The 18,253-nt window shown below is 42.1% G+C and overlaps 1 protein-coding gene across 2 annotated transcripts; it reads left to right on the plus strand.

The window, feature by feature from the left end:
- The first annotated feature begins 4,423 nt into the window (after positions 1–4,423).
- Positions 4,424–16,421, plus strand: RBM12 (RNA binding motif protein 12). 2 transcript variants are annotated; one of them, XM_030963547.1, is made up of 3 exons: positions 4,424–4,552; positions 7,290–7,372; positions 11,807–16,421. In XM_030963547.1, the coding sequence occupies exon 3, from the start codon at positions 11,829–11,831 to the stop codon at positions 14,466–14,468; it is 2,640 nt and encodes an 879-aa protein (XP_030819407.1). In that variant the 5' UTR covers positions 4,424–4,552; positions 7,290–7,372; positions 11,807–11,828; the 3' UTR covers positions 14,469–16,421. The 2 variants fall into 2 exon arrangements, with proteins under 2 accessions (XP_030819407.1, XP_030819409.1); XM_030963549.1 differs by having other exon boundaries at positions 4,430–4,552; positions 7,322–7,372; positions 11,807–14,468.
- Positions 16,422–18,253: the final 1,832 nt, after the last annotated feature.

An 18,253-nucleotide genomic window follows, 5' to 3' on the forward strand; every position in this document is an offset into this window, starting at 1 on the left:
CAGAAAGAAGTAATGCCAAGGATGAACATCTAGCTGTACCTCACTGAATGCAGATAAAGCCTTTGGGGAATGGGAACTTCAGTCTATCCCACTCTTACCAGTTGGATGCCAATAAACGGTGGCGCATCCCCCCCCCAGGCTGCACCATGGTCTGAAAAATGCTTACTAGGCCTTGGCCTTGAACAACCCTTGCGTTCAGTTCCTTTTGGAGCTTATCAGAAAAACTGCTTCAGGAACTGGTCCTGTATAATGAGTTCCTGGGATTTTTTGGTGTGGTTGGTTGTTTGTTTGTTTGTTTGTTTGTTTGTTTTGGTTTTTTGTGGGTTTGTTTTGTTTTGTTTTTTGGTTTTGTTTTTTTTTTATAATGGCATAATATTCTCCCACTTTCAAAGAAAGTTTCTGACCTGAAGTGGGGCCAGGATGGTTGTGACTAAAGCACATCTCTTGTGGCCCTGTAAACAGTGGCCCTGAGTGAGACCCTTGGGGCTCTCCTGGGTTGCAGTGACGTCCCTGTGCTGGGGCCTCTCGGAGCTGGGAACTCTCCCATTTTCTGCACTCAGAAAATCCTGAAAGGATGCGTCCTGGGCCAATACCCTACTCCTCAAGGCTCTGCCCTTCACACAGTGAAAAAAACAAAGGTATCTAAAGTGAGAACCATTTAAGTTAGAACCATTCATGTGCCTGCAGGGCTGTGATCTTATTAGCAACAAGGAAATGTGTTGGGATGACTCTTGCGACTGGAGGGTTGGAATGGAAGGATACAGGCAGGGGAGAAGAGAGGCAGTGTTGCTCTTCATGCCAATGACCAGCAGAAGTGCATGGAGCTCCATCTGGGGATGAATGAGGAACTGACTGAGAGTTTAGGAGTCAGGATTAAATGGAGGGCAGGGACAGGTGACATCACAGAAGGGGTCTGCTGCAGGCCACCTAAGCAGGAAGATGAGTCAATGAGGGTCATCACAGACCAACAGGAATAGCCTCATATTTACAAGCTCTAGTTTTCACGGGAGAATTCAACCACCCTGATGTCTGCTGTGGGGAGAACCCAGCAGGGCACAGGCAATCCAGGAGGTTTGTGGAATACACTGATGTCAACTTCTTTCTCCAAGTGGTAGAGGAGACAATGAGGAGAGGTGCAATGTCACCATATTCTCACCAAGGACAGGCCAGTGGGGAATGTGAAGCTCAAGGGCAGCCTGGGCTGCACTGACCATGAAATGGTGGATATTGAGATCCCTGGGACAATGACAAGGGTGAGAAGCAAGCCCACTGTACACAACTTCAAGAGAGTAGACTTTGGACTCACATGAGATCTGCTTGATAGAGTCCTATGGGATAATGCCCTAGAGGGAAGAGGAGCCCAAGAAAGCTGTAGCAGTGGGGAACAAAGCGACACAGATCCCCTCATGCATCTGAAAGAAGATCCCTTTATTACAGAAATTGCCCCTTTTTTATACCTTCAATCGCCACCTTCACAACTGAAACCAAACCGAGGCCTAACAAAACCTAACAGAAACAGGGCACCCATTGGCTTGCTCAACTGCAGTGCTGCTGTCACTCGTCCTGTCACCCAATCAGCTTCCTGCTCATACACTGTCCATGCGTTCCTCCAGCCAATCACAACCTGGCTCCCAGCTGTCACTCAGCTGACTTTCTCCTCACTCATAAGGGCCTCTCACCCCTCCGCCGATGTGCCGCTGCTGGGCTTTTCCCACAGGGCCTTCTCGTGAGCATAAGACTTAAAAACTTTAACAGTTATAACCCAGTATCCTACATCAAACTGGTTGATATCAAAGGATCCGCTCTTTGAACTCAGCAGCAATGCATCCCAGCAAAGACAAAGGCAGCAATGCCAGGAGGCCTGTATGGAACTGAGAGAGGAAGTGACTAAGCACAATTCATCAGTTTGAGAAGTTGTGGCAGTCTGGTGAAGTTTTCACTGACTGGAAAATATCCCCCATTTTTAAAAAGGGAAATATGGAAGCCTTGGGGAGCTACACCTCCCTGACTGACTGGCTGGCAATTCTCTCTCTGCTGTGACATCAGTCATGGGCCAACTGTTTCCAGTCAAATTGTATCTGCTAACATGTATGCTCTGTGCTTTGAAATGGTACAGTTTCCCAGTGCTGCGTGCCAAAAAACTGGCCTGAGACCTCTACTATTGGCAGCTTTGATGAAATTTCAGGCTGGTGAATAAGGTCCTGCACTAGAGGGAAGAAAATGCCAGTTTTTAAAACAGACAATATGAGTGGCTGGGAGAAATGATCCCTCTGACAGCTGATCCAAATCAGTCATAAAAAAGGCAGGTACAAGATGCTCTTATAAGAAGCAAAGCTCATACTAATGAACAATCAGAGTGGGCTTGTGCTAAGTAGGCATAGTAAAACCAACAAAGTGTTTGATTCTAGGAGTACCTACACAGGATCATTAAGCCAGATCATATCTGACAGATTTTAAGTAGAGATTGAGATGAGGAATGAAGAGAGTGTTTCTGAGAGACTCTGTGAGGATTATTTATCTTGAACAGTTTTCTAAATGATTTGGAAACAAGATTTGTGGTTGACATGTAGTTATTGGAAAGGAAAACACAAAGTAGTATGAATCATTTAGCAAACTGAGTTAATTCATCCAAACCATAGATGAAGGAATAGGTTTAGAGGCTGTATTTATGGAATGATACCTTTAGGGTCTGGAGAAGCAAAGAACCCTGGATTTGGGGGTAATACTTCCAGACTAATGGTGCAGTAAAACTAATATTGCAAGGAGGAAAATATATTTATTTCATATGTGCAATTGCCACAGTGGATGCTGGTTTCCTCAAGCTTTACTTTAAAATGTCTTGTGTAAATTTTCTTCCCCTGGTTGCATACCTAACACCTTTCTTCAGTTTTGATTTAGGTAAAGGAAACATAAATTGGTGTGCTCCCAGTGCTTTCCTAGTGTCTAGTAAAGGAAAAACCCATTATTTTCTAATGCTTTTTTTCCTCTGCTTTTCCCCACATGCATGTTACAGGGAAAACACTGGACATGGTTACATGATCCCTTGTCCTATAACCTTCTGTCTATCAATGTTTTGCTTTCCACAGATAGTTTCCTCTTGCTATTGGTAACTATCTGCATCATGCTGCTGACTTGTCTTTGGTACTCTCAGTCCTTTGGCATGCTCCTAATGGTCCACACAGTAAACCTCACAAGTATCTTCACCATACTTTTTTTGAACAACAAAAATTAACGTCGTGACTCATCACATTGCACAAAAGCTGAAAAGTCTTATTTTTCCTCTGACCTGGGGTATTCCAGCACTGTCCTTTTGTTATCCCACACTGTCTCCCCCCTGCAGGGTGGCTGGTGCAGCTTGGGAAGTGCTACGGATGTCACCGAGTGAAGCCCTGAGCTGCAGATGCTCCTGCTACCCCTTGCATGCTCTAGGCAACCAGGTCTCCAGGGAAGCTGGCAAGCCTGGCTATTGATGCCTCTGGTGACTTCAGTCACCTGCTTTTCTGGGCTGTGTCAGGGTGCATGGTGACAGCCAACCCTATCTATTGTCACTAATGCTATAGAAAGGTGAATTACTGGATACTGCCCACACTTGCTTAGACCAGAAGGAGATATTAGCTTGGCAGAACTGGTATTTTCAGGCCATCTATTATCATAAATGCCAAATATAATACAAAATCTAAAAACTGGGGTTAATAGGGAGAAGATAAGCACATGCGCGCTGTTGTCTGGGAGGGGATGAGAGTAGTAAAGTAGAATTTCAGAGTAAAAAGAAGGGATATACAGGGAAACAAATGGAGTGGGGATGATTGTGCTGCTGAGCAACCCCACGCTGGATCCCTCTGCCTCAGGAGAGCACAACCGTGACAATCTGTTGGTTTTCACCCTTTAAGAGAAACCAGGGCCAAAGTTAACTGAGTTGTTGAACTCCAACATTCACTGCAAAAGCATTTGCAAAGGCAGGCAATTATTTATTTTTATCCGTTTCTTGCAGAGGACTAAACGGGGATTTTTACCGTTGGAAATGGCTGGTGCTGCTGGGCCTGTGTCCGTTGAAGCGCAGTGACGGAGAACCCAGAAGAGTCCGGGGGTCCCTGAGCTCAGGGCACTGCCTGGTTACCAGTGTTGCATTCAGTCAAGCCAAGGAGACAACCACAGAACGGGGCATCGGCTCCCAGGAATCTTTCATTTTTATTCTGCAACTTGGTCTTACATCCAGAGGTTAGAAACAGCCGCTCTCAGGGTTGTTTTCTTCGTTATTAGTTCAATGCTCTCCCGAAACACCCGTTCCCTCAGCAACAGTCCTCAGCAGCGCCGCACGCACAGGGCAACCCCGAGCCGGCCCCGCCCGGTCCAGCGCACGCGCCGTCCGCCCGCGCGCGGCCCCGCCTTCGCCGTGCCGCCCGCCCGTCCTCCGCACCGCCCGGCCCCGCCCCCAGCGGCGCCGCATCGCGGCGGCCATTTTGTGCTGCTGCGGTCGGTGCGCGGGGCTCGAGCGCCGCGGGCCCGGGCGGGGTGGCTCCGTTCTAACCCTTTTTCCCGTACAGATCCCTCGGTAAGAGCGCGGCGGCGCCCGGGCAGGCCGGGCCGCCTGCCCGATCCGGCGCTGCGGGCACGCGGCGCGGCGGGGAGACGCGGGGAGGGAGGCCGGGCGGGCGCGTTCCCGCGCACAAAGGGCCGGGCCGGGCCGGGCGGCGCCTCCCGCCTGCGGCCTCGGGGCGCCGAGCGGGGCGCCGGTCCCGCCTCGCCGCAGCCCGGCGCGCTGAGGCCCGCGGCTCGGGCCGGCCCCGGCCGCTCTCCCGTCCCTGACTCCCTGTCGCCGCCCGCGCACGCCGGCCCGCGGAGCTGGGCGGGCAGGTGAGTCTGTGCGGGCCGAACGCAGGCGCCGCGGGCCCGTCCGGCGAGGGGCGGCCGAGTGACCTTGCGGCGGCGCCGGAGCCCGAGCCGGTGCACGGGCCGCATGGCGGGGGCTGTGCCGGAGCCCGAGGCGGGGATTTGACGGGTCCGGAGTGGCGCCCGGCGGGCCTGGTGCGGCGGGGTGCTGTGCGGTCCCGTTGTCGGCGCGGGGCCCCGGTGTGTCTGGATCCCGGGGGTGCTGAGGCGGGGCGGCTGCGCCTTGCCCCACCCCGGGGGACGAAGCGAGGCAAGTACTCCGCACCTTGCGGACGGGAAGGTCCCCGGTGTCTGCGGCGCTACCAACGCTCGTCGGGTGTACCCTATAAATACCAGCGGAATTGCTGTTCAATAAAGTCGCTTCTGCTAGAAAAGATCAGCTCCGCTAAAAAAAAAAACCCAAAACAACCAAACAGCAGCAACCAACCAAACAAAATACCACCCCACTCCCCCAAGATCGACAAACGAAAAAATAAAAAAACCTTAAAGACACTTTTCCAAGAAAAAAAAAAACAAACCCAAAGCGAATTAGCGTTCAAATGAGCCCCGGAAATACAGTGTGAGTTTTCTTTCGATAAAACCTTATGGCTCTGGTTTTACTCACTCCTAAACCTACTTGTTATTCTTAGTGGTTTATTTCACCACCTTGATCTACTGGTGTTAGGCAGGCATATTGGCTGGTTGTTTCCTTGGTGGCTTCCTCTGGTTAAATAATTTGTTGTGTGTCCAGTGGATGCTGGATCTTTCTGTACAGCGGACAGGGTGTTGTGGAGGTTTCTCCAGAGAACTCTCAGAGATGGGGTGCCTGCTCTGTGTGGGAACGCCTGTGCTCTAGCTGGTGCTTGTCTAGTTAATGTGCTCTTGCGTATTCTGTTGATTGGAAAGGTTATTTTTGCCTACAGAAGGTATGGATGGTTTTCTTTAAAGTTGAGAGATGTGACACTTGAAATTAAAAGTAGATGGTATTTGGTGAAGAAAAACACAGCAAAGTGGAGTTTTGCTCCTGTTCTGAATGCTGCCTGGTTTTGTTTGTGTTGTCTTAGTCCACTGCAGATCTTCAGCTTGTTTTCAGTGTTGTGAAGGGGAACATGGTTGCTATACTGGAAATCCATCTAATGATTTAGGCTTTTCTTCTAAATGGGAAGTTCCTTGTGCATGAAGGATTTATCTGCTGCTTGAAGCAGGTGTGGTTGTGCATGAAATGGTTTTTCAGGTGGTTGCATTTCTTTCTTTCTTTGTAAAATGCTGGTTGATGCTGCTATACATGAAACTATGTAGTTGAGTCCTTCTAATACCAGATTGCATGTTTCTCTTAAAGGTCTAATAAACAAAAGTCTTATTTTTCTAAATGTGTTTGCCATTTTAATATAAGTGTAGTTTTATCTTTCTCACTTGTAAGTCTGCCATTAATGTCCTGGAAGATATGTGAATAGTTACGTTTGTTTTAATTCTCTCTGTTAGGGAGTTTGTGAAGGGTTTGTTAGTACTTCTTGCTCTAAGTTCACTTCGGTAATGATGCTTGTAACGGAAACCAGCTTGTTGGGGTTGTGTGAGAAGGAGGCAGTTATCTGTTCTTAATGAGATTCATTCCTCAATGACTTTCCAGAGAATCACAGTTTTAGTGTGAGGTGGTCTGCCAAGTAATGAAAGAACAAAGGTTTTCCATCCTATCTTTCAATACAAAATACTTGTGTTGCCACTTACAATGCTTGGCTTTTTTGTTGAGTTGTAAACCTGGGAAGATAATTTTTATAAAGGAATGAAAAAAATGGGCATTTGATGAGAATTTGAGTAATGAAATGGCAGATTACAAATGAAAGTAGAGTATGTTATGGGAGTTCTTGCTGTATGCTCTGTGGAGTTGACTGCATAGACATGGCTGTGAAATGTCGCTTAGTTTTACCCAGCTAGTGTGACTCTTGAAGAATTCTTGAGGTGCAGTTCTGGGGTGGTTTTCTTAGGCATGTCTTACTCTACCTTACTTGTTCAAGTAAGTAGATGCACCGTTGGAGGAAGGAATACCATTATTAATGGAGCAGGGTTTGGTAAAATTCAGGGCTTTCAAGTATTTAACTCTTGTTCTTTGCCTTTGAAAGAGAGATTTTTTTTCACCTATTGGTGATAGGAAAATTTGAAAGACTCTTAAAATGCTTTCTGGCTCTTTCTGTAGTCTTTGTGGAAGGCATTTACGTCTTGAAACCATACAAAAGCTCTACAATGCAATTGCCAGTAAGTCATGTAGAGATAATCTATAGAAAATGCACCCTTATGATTCTTTTATGTTGCAGTGCCTTGTGGTGGTTGCAGGTTTGAAATTCTGTGTATACAGTTCTTTGTGGACTGTTACTGCTGTTGTGTTGCCTGCATTGATTTTTGCCTCCATTTATTCTTTATTGCAGTCTAAAAGTTGGTTTTAATTGGTTGCCCACAGGATTGGCTTGGCTTCTGCTACTTGTTAAGAAAAAAACATCTGTCTTTGCAGGTAAGAGCTTTTGAATTGAAGACTTCTTTTTATGCATATTGAGTATATCCTAAGAAACACATGAAGCTTTTGGAATCAGTAAATTTGTGTCAAAAGACTTGAGTCAAATAATCTATAGCTTGTCTACTCACCACCGGTGATGGTGGTTTTGGCAATGTTTTTCTTGTAAACAGAATTTTCTGCCAAACTAATGTTCTGTTGTTTCATCAGCATGTGGTAGACTGGAACACTCTCCCATTTATTTTGCACTGTTGGCAAATGCAGTTACTTTGCTGTAAGCCACAGGTCTGTGTGTTTGTAATTGTTGGAGTGTAGAAGTGTAAATCAATTGGTTCTAATTAGGTTTTGCAGTACTTAAAGGGGTCAGATAGTTTTGAATTGGCTCCAGAATGACTATAACAGGTTGATTTTAGCCTTAAGTAAAAGACAAAACTGTAGTTTGCAGTTTTAACTTTTGTGAGACAGTTCATACTTAAAATTCCTCCTACAGTACCAGTGTTCCTGCAGTTCTTAGTCTTCAGTCAAGAATTGCCAAATATGTTTGTGTGTGTGTGTGTGTGTGTATCATGTGGGTATTGTACTTTAAATACTTCCCAGGGACTAGGAGGAATCTTCTGAACTTTTCTATTGCAAAATCCATATATCTTAAAAGGCTAAGCTGGTGTGCTTACAAATTTATATGTATGACCCAAATTATTATTATTTTACTAATGAGCACATTGATGAGATAAATAGTATTGTCATCTTTTACACCTTTTTTTTTCCAGTGTAACATCAACATTTGTAAAGATATTACTTTAAGACATGTTAAAATTCATCAAGTGAGTTGAATCAGATTGGTTGTCCAGCTTTGATCACAGCTTGCTAATGGGGATGGATTGTCCATAGTACACTCGTAGGATGTTGTCTTTCCACAAATATTTGAAACACAAAAAATGGCAATAAAACCCACTTTTGCCTTAAAGTACCTTTTTGTACTCGGAGAAAAGCAGGCAGCCTGAGAACTGACAACCCAACAAAAAGCCTTCAGTGCCTGCTGAAATGATGTGTGGCCTGTTTTGTGTCTGAAGTTAATATTGCCTCTGCATGTACTGGTCTCTGCAAGTCAACAGTGAAATATTTGAGCAGGCTTTGCATTTTCATTACTTGGAAAATTTGAGCAAGTGGATTGTTGTCTCCTAACTGCATTTTGGAAAAAATGTGGTTTGTGAGTGTTTAGAAATTTAAAATTTGGCCCTTTTTGTCCTTGAGATTTTTCTGTAAGTAACAGAACTGACACTACTACTTTGTCTAAGTATCAAAATTCTGAAAAAATGAAGCAGCTGTGTTACATGTCCCTTTATCAAAAATATTTGATTAGTCAAGTCCTTAAAATTCTTTTTATTCAGACCATGGTATTATCAGCTCTTGCTTAACATTAAGCAAGCGTTTGCTTAATACTCTGCATGGAATTAACTACATTGAAGTCATTGCAGATAGGTTTTTTAGTAATTATATGCCTAAGCAGCTCTTTAGATTTTTTTGTCAATAGTGATTTAGTGGATCTGAATAGAGTACTTAGTAACAAGACTTCAAGTACTCTCTTACCATTTATTATGAAGTTTTGAATTTAATGTGAGACTGAAAGATTTGCATTATCCCAGAATTTATGTAAGTGTTCAAATGCTTGAACTCTTCTGTGACGTCATCTGTTGATTTGTCCTCTGGGCTGAAATAATGTATAAATGCAGTTATCTAGCAGGTGTCAGTTCTGTTAAAGAAACTAAGGTGTTCCAAAGCAGCAGACCTTAGTTCAAGGTCTTCCAACATCTTCCCAAGTTGCTTTTGTTCAAGCAATGGCTATATCAGATTATCATCCCTTTTGGATTAAGGAAATAGCTAAAAGCTATTCTTCTGATACATAAAAATTTCTGAAACTAATTTCTATGTATAATAGATAGTAGAAGAAATCTAAATCTCCTGGCAAGATTTGCTTTTAGTAGTATTCCAGTTTTGAAAGCATAGGTGCCAAGCCAGGGAAACTTTTATACTGCTTGCTTGCCTCAGGATCATCTAATTCAGAAGCAATCCTGTAGCACAACATGAACTTTGGGTTTACAATACTCTTTAATATAGCTTAACGGTGGCAGAATTTTAATTTTAACTTTAATTTCAGAGATTGTCATCAATGCTAGGGAAGTTTAAAATAAAACAACAGAATCATTATAAAACACTACTTTTTAAAACAGTTCAAAAAGTCTTAGATATGTTTTTAGATGTTTTAGATAGCATAGGTAGTCCTTACTTTGACTTGTGTTTTTTTTTCCTCATGGGCAAGTTATTTTGTTGTTGGAAAATGATTGGGCAGTGAATTTTATTTTCAGATTAAATGTAATTCCCCTATAAGAGCTAAAGGCAAGATGTTGCTTCTGTTGCCTCACCATGGAGATGAGAAAGTTGCTTTCAAAAAAAATTATCCCCAAAACTTAGTAAAGTATAAGTCTTAGTATAGTATAAGCCTTTCTGTTGCTGTCTTTCCTTGGTGGAATAGGGGTTTTCTTACTGGTGTTTTTTCTCTTTTTTTTTTTTTTTTAATCTTATATTATGAACTGCAAGGATGGTGCAGTAAGGAATCCAGTATTCATGCACAGTGACTAAAGCCGCAGAACTGACCTTATGCAAATGGACTTGTTTGCTGCTTCCTTGAGGGAGAAAGGCCCTCCACATTTTTCTGGTGTCTGGTGATAGTTGTGGGGCAATGCCCTATAATACCCCAGGATGTTGCTTGAGTTCATTAGTGTGTTGAAGGACTTAGCTCTGGTGTGTTGGTCAACAGAACAAAATACTTTAGGACACATTTTAGTAATCCTAGGTTCCATTATGCAAACAAAAGAATTGTTGCTTCTTCACCCCGTAAAAGAATTGTTACTCCTGTTTTCATTAAGTACTGGATTCAGCCTTACCTGATTAAATTGTGGCTTTACCTAGTCATTCAAGAATTGTCTTCTCTAATGTGTTCGGATGACCTGGACAAACAAATGGAGCCAACTTAGAGATTTGACTGTATGCTAGCATATAGCTGAGTTGCTGGGAGATGGTTATTGATTGTGTTTGGTCAGAGCTTTGGTAATGGCTGGGAGTCTTTGATGCATAGCTTTGCGGTGTTGCATTGGGGCATCTGGTTGGACTTGGTCTTTAAGGTCTTTTCCAGCCTAAACAGTTCGGTGATTCTGTGATCTGGTTCATCCTTGATTTCAAATGATGAGTTAACACTACTGTTATGTGAGTTAGGGGAGCTTTGGAGATCTTCCATACAGGTACTGAACTGGCTTGTACTTAGGAAGTCCAGAAGTTTCAGAGATTAAGTGGCTCAAGTGAAGCATGGTGCTATTGCTGATGGTTTAGGATGAGAGACTGGCTTCTGAGATGTTGAATTGTGCTAATATTATTTAATATCATGCTTTCAGCCTTTGCTGAAGGTTTGCCTAAGTGACAACTATCTAGTTTCCTCTTTATATTCAACTTCTGATATGAGCTTGGACTTCTGAGGTCACAAGGTGACTGTTCAGATCTAGCTGTTCAGAATTACCTTAAGCATCTACTAATGCCAGCTGTGGAGATAAAATTCATTTACTTACATCTGAGATGTAAGGGGTCATGGTAGACAGAATATCTGCAACTTTTAAAAAATACCTTGTTTTTGAAAATTGTGAAGGTCATATATCTATCTAGATATGCATGGATGTTAATTTAATTTAGGTGAGGTCTCTGTTGTCACAAAATATCTGGGGCTGGTTTATAATAGTAAGCTTCAGGTCACCTGGACCTCTTGCCTTTGCTAGGAGAAAAAACATCAGGTCAGTATAATATAGATGCTCTCTGTCAAGATGTCTTGTGAGTCTCACAGTTGCTAGTTGTCCGTAATGGGTTTTTGTTCTTTACCAACACACTGTTACGTTTCTAATTGTCTTCAGCTGGCAGGAGGTAAAATCCTTCCCCAAATTAAAGGGAACTGTTTGTTTCCCATAGCTGTGCAGAATTTTTCAGCCACATTGTCAGGTACAGTTGATACCATATCAGGGTATGGTAAATTAATTTTGTTTTGTCTGGCTAAAATACTCCTTTTGCTTACATTCCGTTAATGAACTACTGATGTAATAGTTACGATTTTTGATGTTCCTTTGTTTTTTTTAACTGACACTTGTGGGTCTTAGTATAACAGCTATTTTGGAATTTCTAGTGCAAAATGTATACTGATTGTGTTGATAAATGTTTAATACTTCAGTCTGTATGAAGTAAACAAACATGAATAAGGAACTTGGAATATAAACACGCTTAATCTTTGCAAGATGTTATTAGGTGTATATAAACAAAAATAGTAGATGGTGTCTGTAGGTAATTGCATGGTGCCACGAACAGTAGTCTGACATAGCCGTTGCCTTTTCTCATCTGCAGGTGTGTGTTGTTTCAGCGCAGCATGGCTGTGGTCATCCGCTTGCAAGGTCTCCCGATTGTGGCGGGGACCATGGACATTCGCCACTTCTTCTCTGGATTGACCATTCCTGATGGGGGCGTGCATATTGTAGGGGGTGAACTGGGTGAGGCTTTCATCGTTTTTGCCACTGATGAAGATGCAAGGCTTGGTATGATGCGCACAGGTGGTACTATTAAAGGGTCAAAAGTAACGTTGTTGCTGAGCAGTAAAACTGAAATGCAGAACATGATAGAGCTCAGTCGTAGGCGTTTTGAAACTGCCAATCTAGATATGGCACCAGCAAATGCTAGCAGGTCAGGACCACCACCTAGTTCTGGAATGAGTGGAAGGGTTAACTTACCTACTACTGTACCTAACTTTAATAATCCTTCTCCTGGTGTAGTAACTGCTTCTACTACTGTGCATGAAAGCAATAAAAACATATCCACATTTTCTACTGCCAGTATTGGCACTGCACCTCCAAATCTTGGGAGTACCTTTGGTAGTCCAACATTTAGCTCAACCATACCTAGCACAGCATCCCCAATGAACACAGTACCTCCTCCACCAATCCCTCCTATCCCAGCTATGCCATCTTTGCCACCAATGCCTTCTATTCCCCCTATACCTGTTCCACCTCCTGTACCCACACTGCCTCCTGTTCCTCCAGTTCCTCCAATACCCCCTGTGCCCCCTGTACCTCCAATGACGCCTCTGCCTCCCATATCAGGAATGCCTCCTATGAATCCTCCACCTGTAGCACCCTTACCCACTGGAGTGAATGGGTCTGGAGCAGCAGTGAATATGAACAGCGGCTTGAATCCATTGTTTATTGGTCCCATGAATCCTGTAAATCCTATCCAGATGAATTCTCAAGGTAGTGTCAAACCAATTTCAATCAATCCAGATGATTTGTATGTCAGCGTTCATGGAATGCCCTTTACTGCAACAGAATCTGATGTGAAAGACTTTTTCCTTGGGCTCCGTGTGGATGCAGTCCATATGCTGAAGGATCATGTAGGTCGAAATAATGGAAATGGACTAGTTAAGTTTTTTTCTCCTCAAGATACATTTGAAGCACTGAAGCGAAACAGAATGCTGATGATTCAGCGCTATGTTGAAGTTAGTCCTGCAACAGAGAGACAGTGGGTAGCTGCTGGAGGCCACATAACTTTCAAGCAAACCATGGGTCCCTCTGGGCAAGCACATCCTCCTCCCCAGGCTCATCCTAGGTCCAAATCTCCCAGTGGACAGAAAAGGTCACGGTCAAGATCTCCCCATGAGCATGGTTTCTGTGTTTATTTGAAAGGTCTTCCCTTTGAATCAGAGAACAAACATGTGATAGATTTTTTTAAAAAGCTGGATATAGTTGAGGACAGCATTTATATAGCTTATGGACCCAATGGGAAGGCAATTGGGGAGGGGTTTGTTGAGTTTAGGAATGAAGCTGATTATAAAGCAGCTTTGTGTCATCATAAGCAGTACATAGGGAACCGCTTCATTCAGGTACATCCAATTACTAAAAAGGCAATGTTAGAAAAGATAGATATGATTCGTAAAAGATTGCAGAACTTCAGCTATGACCAGAGAGAAATTCTGATGAATGCTGAGGGAGAATCAGGCTTGCCAAAACTGTGTGCGCATATATCTAATATTCCATACAATATAACAAAAATTGAAATACTTCAGTTTCTAGAGGGACTGGCAGTGGAAGAAAACTCTGTACAAATTCTTCTTGATAATAATGGGCAAGGTTTAGGACAAGCACTGGTTCAGTTTAAAGCTGAAGATGATGCTCGTAAGGCAGAACGCTTGCACCGTAAAAAGCTGAATGGAAGAGATGTTAATTTGCGTTTGATAACTGTAGAAGAAATGAGAGATATTGAGAGAAATCCAGCATCTCAAGGAAAAAAGATCCTGAAAATACCGATCCAGGGAAATGCAGCTGTGCCAGGAGCACAGGGCCCTGGTGGGGATGAGCATGCCTTCTTGGGGGGAAATGCTAAAGAAGCAAATAATGCTCCTCCGTTTAACTTCCCTGGTAATTTCAGTGGGTCTGGCACATTTGGTCCCCCTTTACCGCCACCTGGAATAGGTGGCTTTCCTGATTCTAGACCAGGAATACCAACAGTTGCAGCTAGTGGTTTACCTGGTGCAAGTATTGAGGTACCAGGTTTTGCAGGTGGTCCTGCTAATTTGAGTGGACCAGCAGGTTTTGCAGGGGGTCCTCAGACATTTGGTAATGGTCCTGGCAATTTAAGTGGGCCCCCTGCCTTTGGTGCTGGTCCTCCAGCAATTGCTAGTGGTCTTGGACATTTGAGTGGACCTCCAGGTTTTGGACCTGGACCAGGAAACATACATATTGGTGGACCCCCAGGTTTTGGAACAGGGTCTGGGAAGCCAGGGCCAACTGTCATAAAAGTGCAGAATATGCCCTTTACCGTTTCGGTGGATGAAATTTTGGATTTCTTTTATGGTTACCAAGTGATCCCTGGTTCAGTGTGCTTAAAATATAATGAAAAAGGCATGCCCACTGGAGAAGCAATGGTTGCATTTGAGTCTCGTGATGAAGCTATGGCAGCTGTTGTTGATTTAAATGACAGGCCTATAGGTTCCAGAAAAGTAAAACTTGTATTAGGGTAGCTGTTCATCAAGTAGTTGTAGAATAGATATTCATAGTGCTGTGACAAATGCATCTAGATTGGTTTTTATAGTATTTCCAGGATAGAACCTGTGGATTGTTTAAATTGTAAAACAGATGGGTTTTGATAAACAGAGCACTGGGTTAGCCATTACATGAGAAACACTGCAAGGAGAGAGGTGTGGTGGATTTTCCTCGTACAAATATGTGGAGAAGCTGAACAGATTCTTATTTGTCATAAAAGTTTGGTAAACTCTTCCGGACACAGTGCTTATTGAGAAACTGAGATTGGTTTGACATAGTTTTGGATAAGGGAAGTAGATGAAGTCAGTGAAGCTCTTCAGTGGTGTTCTTGTAAGCCATTGTAAATTAGATAGCTATTTTTAGATTTGGTTATAAGCTGGCTGAATTCGCTTTGTTCACAGGTCAAAGCTTTGTTTAAAGTCCTGATTTTATTCTGCGACTGAATGAATTCTCAGTGTACACAGATCAATTGTTTTGTGTATGTATCTTTATTTTTTCCAGAATTCTCACTGTATGAACAGTTGAATTATGCCCTTTGCTGATGTGTCTACCAAACTAATTCCTATGAGTATGAGCAGAATCGTTCTGTAAAATTCAAGCTGTTCTGTGTGGTATAACCTTTAGTTATTTATATATTGCAATTATAACTGTGCAGAATAAGACTTTTGCCACAAGTATAGCTAACCTCAACATAAATCATATGAGTTTTATAGTACATTTAAAATGTTTTCAGTTGAAAATAATCATTATTGTTTAAGTAGCTTGATTTGTTAGGATTACACAAATCAGTTGAGAAAGGATCTTTGACACTAGTTGGATATTGGTGTTTCTCACATGTCTCTTGAACTCCTCACATAGAGTCTCTGCTAAGAGAACCAAAGTGGTGATTATTAGTAGAAGATTGGAGTCCATATAAAGTTTTAAATTAGGTTATAATGGAAGAAACTTGTATCTTCAGCAACTCTGTTGTGAATTACTGCTGTGGGTGAATTCAGAGATAAAATTTATTTTTCTCCAAAACTTGAAAGTACTGAGTTTACTATATATTTTTGCAATAAAGTTGTGCTGTTGTATTCAAAGTCTGTAAAGAGTTGCCATTTTCTTTGTTGTGCAGTGAAACCTTCCATGGAAAAACAGAGAAATGGAAAGGAAGTAATTACGTGAGTGAAAAGTAGATTTTTTTTGGTTCATCCTTGCTTGGCTTATGATAAATTTTAAGACTTGGGCGTTGCCTGAAAAAAATCCTGCTATTCCCTGCAAATCATTGTACTTAAACATAGCAAACTTCAAACTGTTCTTGGTTTTTTTTGACAAAGAAAAACACTGCTTTTTGGTGTTGCATTCCATGGAACACTGAAGTGCATGGGCAGGCAAAATTGAGAGGTGCAAGTGGCAACAGTTTTATTCATGTGGTGTGTAGGAGAGATTTGCAAACCTGTGCAGCGCTGCGTCCTGAGAGGATTTCACAGTACAGGAATCCATGGAAGGATTGTATAAAGGTGTACTTCAATAAAGAGGCCGGTTGCATTACACAGATGCTTCTGTAATTCATTAGCATAATTTTGTTTTGACAGATTACTAGGTGGTCCCAACTTTGGAAAAGTCATGTGATTTGTATATACTGTTTAAAATTAAGCCTCCTGTTAATAAAACTGTCTGTCTCTGAAGCTTCATGTTATGCATTTCAACAATCTTTGGGAGTAACGTTTCAACAGCAGATCTTTGTTTCTTTCTTTTTTTTTCCTGACAGTCTGAAAGTACTCTTCCTGATGTCAGAAAGATGTGTGTGATTAGGAGTCAAGTCAGTTTATTTTAAAATTTTGCTCTTTGTTTTTTAAGCAACTTTTATTAAAGTTTCATACTATATTGGAGTTTTTTGGGTGCTTGTTTCTTCGTGTTTCACATTAGAATAAAATTGCTGAAAAGGAAAACTTGGCTTCATTGTTCACAGAATTGATTTAAGATATTAGTGTGTGTTGACTCACCAAAACTGGTGATAACTGCTTTTTCAAGTTCAAATGCATCACAACAATGCTTGCCTTGTTGTGAAATGTAATTAAACTACAGGTGTCTGGAATTAGATACACAGTTCTGTGTTACTGTCTTTTGATTTCACATCGTGATCCTCTTGATAATGGATCCAAGGCTTCTAGTGTTTGTGTTAGACACAGCATATGCTGTGAAACATGCTTGTGTGCCTGTTCCTTTGGACTTGCTAAAAGTGCAGGTTTGTTTTGGAAAGCTTTTTTCTGATTCTTGATTTTTCAGTATGGTCTAAAGATGTTTCAATGCTTATCTTGTGCTAAAAAAAGCACAAACCAGAAAGCCATGGGGGTTGGGAATGTTGACTTGGATGGAATGTTTAAATGGAGGATTTGGGGTGGGGCAGGGGCTCTTCGTTTTGCCAAGCAGTTGATTCTCCTTATCTTGTAGCATAAATCAGTTCGTAAATATCCCCTCTTCCTTAAGAGTAGGCTCTTGGAAAAAATAGGAAGTCATAGCATGCTTAGGTTTTCTGTATGTATCAGAAACAGTACATCAACTCAAATAGTTACAGTTGATCCTTTAAAACATAGAGAAAAGTTCATTATCAAGGATCAATGCAAACTGTTTACTGTAACAATGTGGTCTCATGTTAGAAGTAGCCTTAAACTGCATGTTATGCTAAATTATGAGCAATACCCGTAGACTACATGTCTAGACTTCATAAAATTGGTTACTTAGCGCTTGTCTATATTCATGAACAGCCTTAAAAATAGGGGGTAGGACCTCTGAGGTCCCATCTCCAATGTGGAAGGTGTGAAACTGCCATTGGATATAATGCCCCAAGCTGATTGCTAGCGAGAGGTAGCAGTAGACAGAATCAGCTGATGGATGCTGCTCAAATCCCCAGTTGTTTTGACCTTGATGCCTTGAGTGTCAGGAAGTTAACATCCTTGATGTCCCGATTTCTCCAAATAATGGCAAGAAGGTACTTGTGTTTATGTTACTGGCTAAGTTGATATTTTTAGCAGTTGCTTATGTGTGTCTAAGTACTACTGCTGAAAAAAAAAGTTGTGAATGTAACATTTTACCACATGATTTGTTTAATGTATGGGGTTTTCCCCACCCTAAATAGTAATGTAATTAGTCAATGATAAAATTGTGACTTACATGAAAGAACTTCAATAGTTGTGTGACAGTGTGACTTAGTATTACCAAATTTCAAGCAGTTATCCATTAATGTCACAGTCAGATTTTGTTGGCGTTCTGTAATATCAGCATTAAAACCAGTTCTTTACCAGTGAATTGTTGCTATGGTTTGAATGTAGATTTATGAGATGTTTGAGGCTTTTTAGGTTTAAAGAAACCTGAAGGATGATTTAAGTAGCATTCCTTTCATAGCATTTAGTATTTTCCTTGAGTGTGTATGCTCTGAATTTGTGTTGAGTGGAGAGAAAGATCGATGCAAAAATGAAGACTGTAGTTGTGTAGCAGATGACATTGAAGTCTGCCTTTTAAAAATATATGTGTTGCTCAGTTCCCCATTGCTCATGCTGTCCCTAAAGTCATTGCCCATACTTGGTGAAATCAGCAGCTTGTTTTGCTGAGAGTATTTTGGAGTGCTGAAGACTGTAGACTCTATAAAAAGAGTATGTTTCTAGTTCCTAGGCACACCAGTGGTGCATTAAATGTAAATAATGATTATGGTTTCTTTATTTTGTTTCTCCTTAGTCTTCTGCTGTGGTGGTTCCTAAGTTGCTGCTTGTAGCAAGTGCTGTTG

This window comes from Camarhynchus parvulus, chromosome 20 (assembly GCF_901933205.1).
Source record: "Camarhynchus parvulus chromosome 20, STF_HiC, whole genome shotgun sequence".
In the NCBI taxonomy this organism is placed as follows: Eukaryota; Metazoa; Chordata; class Aves; order Passeriformes; family Thraupidae; genus Camarhynchus; species Camarhynchus parvulus.

Excerpts from the sequence above, each read along its gene's own strand:
- RBM12 (XM_030963547.1), top strand. The coding sequence starts at position 11,829 with ATGGCTGTGGTCATCCGCTTGCAAGGTCTCCCGATTGTGGCGGGGACC.